Genomic DNA, 13169 nt, shown 5'->3' on the forward strand with positions numbered 1-13169 from the left:
CTGCTATGGCCTGGGAAAGCAGCTGAGGATGCCCAAGTCCTGGGGCCCCTGTACTCGCACTCAAGACCCGGAAGAAGCGCCTGGTTCCTGCCTTCAGATTGGCACAGCTCCGGCCATTGTAGCCATTTAGGGAGTGAATCAGCAATGGAAGACCTTTCTCTCTGTCTCTCTTTCTCTATGTCTGTAACTCTACCTCTCAAATAAATAAAACCTTAAAAAAATCATTCATTACCATACCTATGAAACTCCAATGGCCACCACTCATCAGTAACAGATCACTTAATATATAGCATTCCTCCTTCACTAAGGAAAACTTTCTTTAGTTATTCAGCTACCACGCCACAGCCAAGCTGCACTACATCTGAAGACAATAAGCAGTCCATCAGCAATGCACTCTCTTTATTCTACCAGGCAGAGAAAAATGTGAAAATTGAGGATGCCCATCCTGTGGCATGCATACACATTCAAAATCAACTTTAATGGCAAACCATTCACGAGGAAAGTCATTAAATTATAAGTTACTTTTGGAAAAAAAAAAAAAGCCTAGCAAGTAGAAAAGTAAAACAAGATAGACCTTTCACCCACACTTTATTCCAAACAACGTGTCTTTTAAAGTGGCGGCTACAGCTCTTCAAACGGCGCTGAAGGAATTCATCCACCTCTCAGCTCCGCGACCGCAGCCGGCAGCGAAACAGATACACGGCTTTAGGTCTGCCAGCCCAATAATTGATGATCTGCAATCTTACACCTACACAGTGGAGCTCCTGCTCCCAGACCACGATGGGCGCCCTTCCGTGAAGAACCCTTCAAGTGAGGATGCTGCCATTATCCTCTAAATATTTTATCTAAATTTGCATTGTATATGTTAGATTTCATCAAAGAGAGCACATTTTAAAGATGTTTTTAAAACAAACTAAAACATTTCATTAGATCACTATTGTCATAAAGCCATTTTCATGACACACAGGAGCTGGGCATCTTTTTGTAAAACAACAAATATTTCAAGATTTGTAGGCCACATAAGTGTATACCACACTTTCATCTTTATGTTCCTCCCCTCTTTAAATAAAGAGAAAACACTATTCTTTGCTTGCTGGCCATTCAAAGACAGTCCATGCGCCAAACTGTCCTAGCACATGGACGAAAGAAAGCTTGTTAATCAGGCTACAGTGGAATTTTCCACAACAGATAAGCCTTTACTACAAATTATTTGTCTAGATCCCATCCAAATAAGTCACTCTGCAAGCCAACTCTAAGATTCAAGCAGTTAATAGAACTATCGTTTTACCATAAAGCAGCAATGGCCATTAAACCTCATTCCTCAGCTCAGACTGCAAAACAAAATCTCCTCAAACTCCACACTAAGTCACCACAACAGTACAGGCATAAAGCTGTGCTCATGAGACTAATCTCCATGAGATCTCTAACTCAACACAGGATGCAATGTTTTTAAACTTGATAATAATTAACATGTTAAAAATGTGAGGATGGGAGCCCAGCGCTGTGGCTCACTAGGCTAATCCTCTGCCTGCGGTGCCGGCACACCGGGTTCTAGTCCCGGTTGGGGTGCCGGATTCTGTCCCGGTTGCCCCTCTTCCAGGCCAGCTCTCTGCTGTGGCCCGGGAAGGCAGTGGAGGATGGCCCAAGTGCTTGGGCCCTGCACCCTCATGGGAGACCAGGAGAAGCACCTGGCTCCTGGCTTCGGATCGGCACAGCGCGCCAGCCACGGCGGCCATTTGGGGGTTGAACCAACGGAAGGAAGACCTTTCTCTTCATCTCCCTCTCTGTCTGTAACTCTACCTGCCAAATAAATAAATAAATAAATCTTTAAAAAAATGTGAGGATGGAGAAAATGCAACTTCTAACCATAACACTGTCGCTAACTGCACACAGCTGGGTAAATCATTTACTCTGACTTCTAAATGGAGAGGAATAGGATTAGATCATCTTTATGGTGATAGATTTAAAGTTCTGTATTAATTAATTCTTTTTTTTTCTGAAGATTTTCTATTTATTTGAAAGAGAGTTATGGGGGGGAGGGATCTTCCATCCACCAGGAGCTTCATGTGGGTCTCCCACGTACATCGCAGGGGCCCAGGCACTTGGGCCATCAGCAAGGAGCTGGATCCAAAGTGGAGCACAGGAACCCTGGTGGTGTCATAACCTGCTACACAACACACTTCTCCTTTTTTAAGATTTATTTACTTGCAAAGCAGAGCCACAGCAGGCAGGGCTGGGCCAGGCAGAAGCCAGGAGGCAGGAGCTTCACCCAGGTCTCCCAGTGGAAGGCAGGCGCTAAGTACCCGAGCCACCCTCTGCTGCTTTCCCGGGCATCAGCACAGAGCTGGCTCAGCACTGAAGCAGCCAGGTGTGGAACTGGCGCCCATCTGGGATGCTGGCGTTGCAGGTGACGGCTCAACACACTACACCACAATGCTGGCCCCATCAGTGCTCTTTTTACAGTTACTCCCCACTAGTTTATTTAGGGGTTCCGCTTCAGTCCTCAGTAGATCTTACATATTTCTCATAGGCTTCACTCATGAGTTCATCTGAAGGGTTACTCAGTGTCATCCTCATCAGCCAATCACCTTCGTAAGAGATTCACTGACAAAGCCCCCATTTCTGTAAGGGGTTCACTAACGTACTTCTGATAGAGGAAAAGAAAAGTTCACCAGCAGCCTTCATTAGTCCTTCATTAGAGAGAAAGCTCCTTTATAACACATCATCAGTGTTTGTGATAAAATACGAGTCATGTTTACCTTAACCAAAGCAAACACTTACACACACGTAACAATTAATGAAAACTGCTCATGGGAATACTTCCGAGACAGGCCACTATTGGAAGTGTTTTACAAACATTACCTCATATAATCCTCACAGTAATCCTCAAAGGTAAGCAGTATTATCTGAGAGATTAGCTGCTCACTAACGGGTCAGGTTTTGAATCCAGCCAGTGTTCTTGAACACTGCCCAACGCTGCAGCCGTCCTCCTCCACTCAGTTCAAGATAGAGGGCGATGGCCCGGCACTGTGGTGCAGCGGGCTCAGCTGCCTCGTGCCATGCTGGCATCCCACATCAGTGCCACTGAGTCCTGACTGATCCAGCCCTCTGCTAATGTGCCTGGGAAAGCTGCAGACGATGGCCCAAGTGCTAGGGCTCCTGCCCCCATGTGGGAGACCCAGAGACAGTTCTGGGCTCCTGGCTTTGTCCTGACCCAGCCCTGGCCATTGCGGTCATTTGGGGAGTGAACCAGTGGATGGAAGATATCTAACTCTGCCTACGGACAAATAATCTGCACCGAGAACAATAAGCAGGGATGACAGCAGGTAAAATTAAGCAATATTCTAGCTTTACTTTCTCCCTCTCCTCTCCTGCTGCAGCTGAAACACTACACTGGCTGCTCTGCACAGAGCGTGCCTGGCCCTGTCTTTCATGCAGAGCCTCCTTCAGTTACACACCTGGACAGTCCACTACAACGATCAGGAGACAGGGAGTCCCAACCCATCACATCCCCTCCTCATCCACACAGGTTATCTGTAGGGTAGAGCTGCCTCTCTGGCTTTCCACGATGTAGTTGTTCTACTTGACCTGACCTAGGGACGAGCCACGAGGGGTCTCCGTGGTTTCCACACAGTATCGGGAGGACCCGGCGGTGGGGCCTTTGGCCTCCCTCCCTGTCTCAGCAGATCAAGAGGAGGCTGCTGACCAGCGGCAGGACTCAGTAATTTTAAGTAAATGGGTAGGCACACCTGTCCAAGAAGTCCTTTCTATGTAGCCAGGAGAGTCTGTAAAGCAGAGAGACAACCCTGATTCTAATGCTCGCTCAGCTGTGTGACCTGTGGCGCAAACCCTCCTCTGCAGAACAGTAAGCTGCGCCGGCAGAACATCTCGCAAAAGGAACAGGCAAAGCATCTGTCGGCTCTCACGCCCAGGCTTGGCCCAAGCCCCACCTCTGGATTTCATTATTTAGCAATCCACATTACACTGAAAAAGAACTTCTCAGGAGCTGGTTAAGCCACCGCCTGCAACGCCGGCATCCCATATAGGCACTGGTTTGAGTCCCAGCTGCTCCACTTGCAATCCAGCTCTCTGCTAGGGCCTGGGAAAGCAGTAGAAGATGCCCAAGTCCTTGGGCCCCTGCACCCATGTGGAGGACCCAGAAGGAGCTCCTGGCTTCGGATCGGCCCAGCTCCGGCCGCTGCAGCCATTTGGGGAGTGAACCAGCGGATGGAAGACCTCTGTCTCTCTCTCTCTCTGCCTTTCAAATAATAAATCTTTAAAAAAAAAAAAAGAAAATGTGGTATAGATATACAAAGGCATGCCATTCAGCCTTTAAAAAAAAAAAGAACTTACTATTTCCCTTACTTTCACAGAATCATTCAGACATGAATTAAAAGTCATTTTGTTCAATTCAGTGAACATTCACCAAGGACAATAAATGCTAATCTCAGTGGCTTTTAACAGTTCTACGCTCTAGGAGGTCAAAGTCACACTAAAGCAATGGTTCCTGATCAACAAATATGGGCTATATTCTACAACCGAATTGACTTCAAGATGCCAATCTTCAATCAGATAGGCAAAGAGTCAACCAAACAGTACTCAGCGTTGGCAATGACGCTAGGCAATCAGGTGCTCTCACATACTGAATGGACAACTGCAAAATGGTCTAACTTTCCTAGAAGACCGGTAAGATTCCTCAAAACGTACAGAGACATACTTTTGACCTAGCAATTCCACCTCTAGGAATTTATTCCAAAGATATCACTGGGCAAGCAGAAAATGAACTCTAACAATAATAACCCATTACTCATCAATCATAATTATGGTATAGCCATATACACAGAGTTAATAAAAGGGATAAAACTATATCCATTAATATGGAAAAACACCAACTCCATAGTAATGGCACATGAAGGAAACGACACAGTGTAAGTTAGGAGCCTATTTTTATGTCAGAAACAAATATGCACAGGAAAAATGACCTGTAGGCGGTGGAATCATGCTTTATTTTAATTTTCTTCTTACCTTTTTCCCTCACTCTCTGACAAGAAACATGCCATTGCTCCCACAATTTAAAATAGTGGTTTCTAATTTTGAGAGGAAAATATAATTTATTGTGGTTCTTTTACTCCTTTGAAATATGAACCAATCTCATCTCATCGGTCAGGAGACGGCAACCGTCTCCAGTCTCCCAGATGGAGAGTCGTTTGTGCCTCTAGCCAGGATTCCCGCCATCCCCTGCGCTGCCTCGTTCCCTTCCCCAACTTCCGCCCATCTCACAGGTTCCCTGAACCCAGTGTTCCCCTGCCTCCCTCCCACAGCAAAACGTCACTCAGGTGTCACCTTCCCACAAACCCCGCTGTGGCCCTTTTGGCATTACTTCATGCTGACACATCTGGTTTGGAGCCTTTTCCTACAGGAGTTCCTAAGCTTCTGGAGGGCAGGGAAGGGGTCCCGTCTAGTCTCGGCCCTGTTTCTTCCGTAGGTGACTCAGCAAAGTCTCCATGCATAGCAAGCTTCTCACGTATGTCGGACGAACAAGTGAATAAAGAGGCAGTCTCTGGGTCTCCCTAAACACACTGCCCTGATTTTACAACTCAAGAAAATAAGGACTAAAAAGATTCGCCCACGCTCACTTCTTAGTGATACAGTCCCATGCTAAATTTTGATAGTGTGTTTGCTAACATTCTCTCACATGGACTTCATACCAGTTGAATTATGGTTCTACTGGGCTACATCTACGATTCTTCCAGCTGTTCTGATATTTTGACAGAAGCACTGGGGGAAACATACGACCTCTCAACAATGTGTACACCTATTTTCAAGCTGTGGCTCCACCTGGAATAACAATGATACCTTAAGTATCATCCAACACACCTTCCCTGAGCACCCATGACGCGCCAAACGCCACAGCCAGCTAACCAGAAGCCTCTGTTAACTGATGACACGCCAAACACCACAGCCAGCTAACCAGAAGCCTCTGTTAACTGACAGCCGAGCTCACTGAAAACACTGGTGTTCACAACAAACCCAAGGCAGGATTCACACACCTTAGCTAGATCAAACCGACCTGCTGCCTGTTTGTAAATAATGTCTTACTGAAATGCTGCCACGCTCATTCATTTATACGTTGTCTATGGCTGTCTGAGAGCTACAAGAACAAAGCCAACAGCTGCACAGAGCCTAAACCAGTGGGGCCGGCACTGCGGCACAGCCAGTTAAGCACTGCCTACCACACCGGCATCCCATACGGGCACTAGTTTGAGTCCCAGTTGGTCCACTTCTGATCCAGCTCCCTGCTAACGCTCCCAGGAAAGCAGCAGACGGGGGCCCGAATACGTGGGTACCGCAACCACATGGCAGACCTGGTTGGAGTTCCAGGCTCCAACCTGGCTTCGGCCTGGCCCGATCCCAGCTGTTGTAGTCATTTGGGGAGTGAACCAGTGGATGGAAGAGATCTCTCCCTACCCCCAACTCTGCCTTTCAAATAAATGACTCAATTTTTAAATTTTCAGTTCTTTTTTTAAGAGATTTACTTATTTATTTGAAAGGCAGTGATACAGAGAGAGATAGAGAGAGATCTTCCATCTGCTGGTTCACTCCCCAAATAGCCACAATGGCAGGCGCTGGGCTGCTCCAAAACCAGAAGGCAGGATTTTTTCCCATGTATTCTACATGGTGCAGGGACCCAAGCACTTGGGCCATCTTCTGCTGCTTTCCCAGGCACATTAGAAGGGAGCTGGCTCGCAAGTGGAGCAGGCAGGATTTGAACCGGCACCCATATGGGATGCTGGTGCCGCAGGCAGTGGCTTCACCTGCTATGCCACAGGGCCAGCCCCTAAATAAATCTTAAAAAAAAAAAAAAAAAAAAAAAGCCTAAACTATTTAATATCTGGCTCTGTACAGAAAAGTTTGCTGACCCTGATACTGTAACTAATATGCGATCTGACTCTCAAAATATTTTACTTTGGTGTCTTTTTACTAGCAGTAACGCACTGCACTAATTTCATATTAATCCTCTGAAATTGTATACGTGATAACACTGCATTTCTTGCATTATATTCCCATAACTAATGATGCCAGAGGACAGCATTAACATGCTCCAGCTAATGAAAGTCTGCACGGCCCGCAAGTCACAGAGCCCTGGCGCTCTTGATCCCGGCTCCTCACAAGATGACGAACAGTCTCTTTAAAAATGAGCTCTCTCAGAAAGCCACGTACTCCTGTGACAGTCACAAGTTACTTCTCTGGTTCCACTGTGCACCTCTTGAGGCTTCCCACTTGCAACAGCCCAAACATGAGAGGCAAGCTTTGTCCTCCAGTTAAAAAAAAAAAAAAAAAAAAAAGACACCTGCTTCAGAAACACTTCTTGACACACAGTACCTTGGACTAATGCCTCCAGGGGCCAAGCAACAGAGACTTTAAATTTCTTCTCTGGGTAAAATTAAACAGCCCCCATGTACAAGGAAATATTTTGTTAATTCAAAGTCTCCTGCAATGTGATTTTTAGGGGCCAGCATTGTGCTGTAACAAGGTAAAGCCACAGACCGCAATGCTGGCATTCCAGATGGGCACCAGTTCAATGCCTGGCTCCTCCACTTCTTTTTTTAAAAGATTTATTTTATTTTATTTGAAAGACAGAGTTACAGAGAGAAGCAGGGAGAGAGAGAGGTCTTCCATCTGCTGGTTCACTCCCCAGATGGTGGCAACAGGCAGAGCTGCGCCAATCCGAAGCCAGGAGCCATGAGCCTCCTCCAGGTCCCCCATGCGGGTACAGAGACACAAGGACCTGGGCCATCCTCTACTGCTTTCCCAGGCCACAGCAGAGAGCTATCGGAAGAGGAGCAGCCAGGACTAGAACCGGCGCCCGTATAAGATGCCAGTGCCTCGGGCTAGGGCTTTAACCTGCTGCGCCACAGTCCCGGCCCCTCCTCCACTTCTGATCCAGCTCCCTGCTTAGGTGCCTAGGAGGACAGCAGAGGATGGCCCAAGTGCTTGGACCCCTGCCACCCACATAGAAGATCCAGAAGAAAATGCTCTTGGCTCCTGGCATTAGACCAGCCCAGCTCCAGCCGTTGTGGCCATTTGGGGAATGAACCAGGGGGTAGAAGACCTCGCTTGCTCCAACTCTGCCTTTCAAATTAAAAAAAAAAAAAATTAAGTATTTAAGTTTTGAGTTTTTAAAAAGTTATAGAACACTCAGAATGTCAGATCAGACAAGTGTTAGACATCATTAAATCCTAACAGTTTAATTTGCAAATGACAGAGATGAGGCTTCAATGACTTGCCAAAAGACCAGCTAGTTTACATTAATTCACTGACTGCGAATCAGAAAGTTACGCTGATGTCACTGTGTTAGTGTCTTAGCTGACCTTGAACTCAGTTAAACCAAATCAGATACGCTCAGGAGAATCAGGTGTAACTACCCCTCCCCTTACTTTTCCTACAAAGAAAGCTTTTTTCTTTAACAGGGGTGTGGAACCTTTTTTCTGCCAAGGGTCATTTGGATACTTATAATATCATTCACAGGCCATACAAAATTATCAACTTGAGAACTCGCCTGCTAGCCATTCCCTGGGGCTGGTCTCATGGCCTGCCCAGCCCTGCTTTAGGCCGGCCTGTGCACACCGAGCTCACCTCTGGAGCCAGGCAGACACTGGGAACTCCCAGTGTCCGCCTCCTGACTGTGTGCTCAGGGCAACTTACTTAACAGCTCTGTTTCCTGATCTTCCAAGGGATAATCAGAGAATGTAAACATTCCTTACATGACTGGTACTTGTAAATGCTCTGTTAGCTGTTAGTGTTTTCCTATCAACACATGAGAAACATGCTATTAAAATTTAATTATGACCATCTGCAGTAAAGGAATAGTTTTTAAAAGGACTATTTAGAATGAGTACGTCCCACTTAAAAGACATACACAAGAAGTCCTATGCTTAACACTAAAAAACAGACTTTTCTGGAACCTAGCCTCAAAATCTTTCAAGAAAGGAGGACTAAACAGTAATGTTAAATCTTTGCAGATTTCACCGTGAGTCAGGCCTAGAGGACTAAAGGACTGCTTCAACTTAAGTGTCATGGCCACAGTCATGTCTGTCGGTGAACGGCATCCCAAAGTCCACCACATACTGGGATCTTGTTTTAAAATAACCACCAGCACTTTTGCTCTGAGGCAAGCCCTGAGCAGGATCCCTGTAGCTGGCAGGGGCTTTCATCAAGTTGGACAGCCACCGCAGAGCACGGAACACAAGGTCCTCACCGCTGTGTGACCTCGGAGAACACACTTCACAGGTCTCCAGAATCCATTACCTCATCTAAAACTGGGACCAGTGAGGGCAGAGGGACAGAGTGAGATGTGTATGAGAATGCTTTGAGACTGGCTCATCCGCAGATTCCTACTCCTGACTCCTTTTTCCCACAGGCAGGGGGCAGGGAGGCCATAAGCAAGTTCAGATCAAGCCACAATTTGGGGTGCCGGCATTGTGGCATAGCGGGTCAAGCTGTTGCCTGCGACACGAGTGGGCACCAGTGGGTGTCCTGGCTGCTCCACTTCTGATCCAGTTCCCTGCTAACTGGCCTGGGAAAAGCAACAGAACATGGCCCAAGAGTTTGGAACCCTGACAGCCCATGTGAGAGAACTGGATGAAGCTTCTGGCTTCTGGCTTTGGTCCGGCCCAAACTCGGCCACTGCGGCCACTGGGGAGTGAACCAGCAGATGGGAAGATCAATCTCTCTGTCTCTCCCTTCTAACTGTAACTCTTTCAAATAAATAAATACAGCTTAAAAAAAAAAAAAAAAAAAAAAACAGCCGGCGCCGCGGCTCACTAGGCTAATCCTCCGCCTAGCGGCGCCGGCACACCGGGTTCTAGTCCCAGGTCGGGGCGCCGGATTCTGTCCCGGTTGCCCCTCTTCCAGGCCAGCTCTCTGCTGTGGCCAGGGAGTGCAGTGGAGGATGGCCCAAGTGCTTGGGCCCTGCACCCCATGGGAGACCAGGATAAGTACCTGGCTCCTGGCATCAGATCGGCGCAGTGTGCCGGCTGCAGCGCCGGCCGCGGCGGCCATTGGAGGGTGAACCACCGGCAAAGGAAGACCTTTCTCTCTCTCTCTCTCTCACTGTCCACTCTGCCTGTCAAAAAAAAAAAAAAAAAACAAAAACAAAAAACAAAACCACACCCTGAAATTTGGAGTAGGGGAAGAGACTGGTGTATAGGCCTGTATCATCATTCCTATTCAGGTTGTTTCTGGAAATGCGAAACCTTGTTACAGTCTCAAATTTGGTCTTTCAAATATGGGACTCCAAAGACAACCATCATTCATGAAAGACATAGTAGGGTCAAGCACCCTGCCTGGACCCTCAAACTCATAACAAAGAAAATCATAATTCCATGCCCACCACAACAGCCTGAACGTAACACACGGCAGGAAATGTCTTCAGGAAATCCCTGGAGGCACTTCAGAAAATTCACCCTCCTGATGCACCCAGTACACAAATCAGTTACCGGCTTTCTCCGAAGCCAAAAAGCGCTTTGATGAAAATCCGAACGGCCTGCAAGAAAATATGAAATTTCCAGTGCGTGCAACCTGACACTAGATGGGGCCTTCTGGACTCACACGGATCAGGAGGGACAGGTAGCCACCGTAAGTGTGCAGGATGGAAGAGCCTGCAGCTCGCGCACACCCAGCCCCGCGCACTGACCCAGACACACACACAACGTGCACCCTCAGTGCAAGCCGGCACACTCAGGAAGAGCAGCCCTGCGGCATCTGTGTGGTGTCTGGCGTGCAGGAGGAACCGGAGGAAACTTTAAAGATGGAGACCAGGAGAAGCACCTGGCTCCTGCCATCGGATCAGCGCAGTGCACCGGCCTCAGCGTACCGGCCGCGGTGGCCATTGGAGGGTGAACCAACGGCAAAGGAAGACCTTTCTCTCTGTCTCTCTCACTGTCCACCCTGCCTGTCAAAAAAATAATAATAATAATAAAAAAGAACACAAAACTCAGGCGTCTTATTGTTACAATAGCTGGAAAGAAGTGTTACTTAACTTAAAGTAATTAAAATATAACCCGTTTCAATAAGGGCATATACTATTAGGTCCATTTTAATTCAGTAATTAGTAAAAATCGTTTAAATGAGTACATTAAACACATTTTCTGGATTTTTCTGTGCTATCGATATCACTTATGTAGGCACGAACTTAATTCCCAAGGAGATTCTGACCAAATAAATATTTTCTAATCCAGGGACGATAAAGCCATCGAAGAGTCCCTGTGCTGCTACCCACTCTACAAACACCTCTCTCAATCCGCCCCGAAGCCATGCGTGGCAGGCGCTGTTATTTCTGCAAACTCCTCGCACAGACGGAGGAGCGGAGGTTGTCAGGGCTCGAAGCACCTGCCGACGCGCAGGGGCACGGATGCGACTGGGCTGTTTCTCGGGGCGCTTCCAGCCCCCCCCCCCACCGGGAAAACAAAGCTAAAGGCCGGTTTTTCAACCAGCTCCGTGTCGCTGCTGGAAAAATCGAATAGTGTAGACCAGAAGCAGCTGGTGAAAGACGAGTGCCTTCTACACAGCCGTCGGAAACCGGGGCTCTGGCGAGCAGCATTCGGATTCTTTGTTTCCTGTGTGTAGACGTGCAGAGCGCAAAGTCTGGAGCCGCCAGCCCCAAAGTTTCAACGTCGGACCGTCACAGCGTCCCCTGGGAGAGCCCTCTCCCGCGAGGCTGGCGGGGGCGGGCCTGTGCACCTGCCGCCCGTCCTCCCTCCGCCCCCGGCCGCACGCCCACCGCCCGCAGAGACCGCAGAGGCCGCCCCGCTGACAGCTCCGCGGGCCTCCGCACCGCGCGAGGAGCCCGCTCTCGCCCCGCAGCACCGGGAGCCCCGGGCGCGGCCGGCCCCGATCCCCGCACACTCACCCAGCAGCAGCACGTTCTTCCCCGCGGGCAGCTTGGAGCGCGAGCGGGTGGACACCTCGCTGAGGATGCAGGACCTGGCGGGGGCAAGGCGCACGCTGAGTGCCGGGCGCCGGGCCTCGGAGCCGCCACGCGCGGGGCTGCCCACGCCGGGCCGGGCCGGGCCGGGCCGGGGACGCCGAGCTGCGGCGGGCGCCGCAGGCACCGCGAGGCCGGGGAGGGGTGGGGTCGTTACCAAAGGTTCTGCCCGTCCTCGTCGTCTCCGCCGCTGCCCGACGCCAGCTCGCTGGTCAAGGGGCCGGCCGCGTACGTCGAGGCTAGTCCCGGAGGGGAGGAACCGAAGGCGCCGACTCGCCCCGCGGCCGCCATCTTGCTCGGCAATCACACCACTCCCCGCAGGGCTGAATGAGCGGGGCGGCGGCGGCGGCGGCGGCGGCGGCGGGAACCCGGATATGGGGCGCCCGGCGCACGGGAGCGGGGCGGGGCTTGTGGGGGCGGGGCGCGGGGACGGGCGAGTGAGGACCGACTGCGCGTGCGCCGCAGGCGGGCCGCGGCGGGTTCTGTGTGCGCAGGCGCAGACGCGGGCGGCCGGCGACTGCAGCTGCAGTCGTGCCAGTGCGGTGGTGACAGCGTCGGTCGCGGGTGCGTCCGCGGCGTCCGGCTGCAGCGAGGCGGCCTGGGTGTGTCGGGCGAGCCCAGCTCCCTCCCGCCCTTCCGTCGGGGCCTCGTTCCTGCACCGTCACTGCGGCCCCACCCACCAGGGAAGCTGAGCCCGGGCGGGTCCCCAGCCCACACCCGCGCGGCCCGGCGGCTCTGGCCTGGGGTCTCTGGGCCTCTGCTGCCTTGCAAAATTCAGCAGTGGCGACGCGTTCATCAAGCTGGACCTGCACCAGGACCCTGTTCTCCCGGCCCGCAAGCAGCGACGTGAAGGGGTTGGACGAGGCTTGCTTGCAAAGACCCGCCCCAGAGCCAGGTCCACCCACAGCTGGCGTTGGAGATGCACCGACGGGAAATCAAGCCGGCGCTGAAGTCGCGTCCTGGTGTCAGCCTGCGACCGGCCAGAGTCGGAGTGAGCTCTGTGCGGTCGCTAAGGGCAGCATCGGCCGCACGGAAGTCCAGCCGGCTGTGGACCCGGCAGCCCCGGGCTTGCGGCAGACCCCCGTGCGGGATGGTCTGTGCACGGTGGCTGAGGACAGGGACTAGCAAACCCTCAGCGCTCCAGCCTGGGTAACGACTGGCCGATTTCCGCCGAGCCTTTCAG

At 50.6% G+C, this 13169-nt stretch overlaps 1 protein-coding gene across 1 annotated transcript in view; it reads right to left on the reverse strand.

Moving 5' to 3' along the window:
* The window catches only part of DYNC1LI1 (dynein cytoplasmic 1 light intermediate chain 1), a 35695-nt gene extending 23392 nt beyond the window's left edge, over nt 1-12303 (reverse strand). The window contains exons 1-2 of the mRNA XM_002716249.6: nt 12144-12303; nt 11912-11985 (exon numbers count right to left, since the gene is read on the reverse strand). Of these exons, the coding sequence (XP_002716295.3) occupies nt 11912-11985; nt 12144-12277 (208 nt within the window). The 5' untranslated portion in view covers nt 12278-12303. The remainder of the gene's footprint in view (nt 1-11911; nt 11986-12143) is intronic.
* Nucleotides 12304-13169: the final 866 nt, after the last annotated feature.

Source organism: Oryctolagus cuniculus, chromosome 4, assembly GCF_051225735.1.
Source record: "Oryctolagus cuniculus isolate XC-2025 breed Fujian yellow rabbit chromosome 4, ASM5122573v1, whole genome shotgun sequence".
NCBI lineage: Eukaryota > Metazoa > Chordata > Mammalia > Lagomorpha > Leporidae > Oryctolagus > Oryctolagus cuniculus.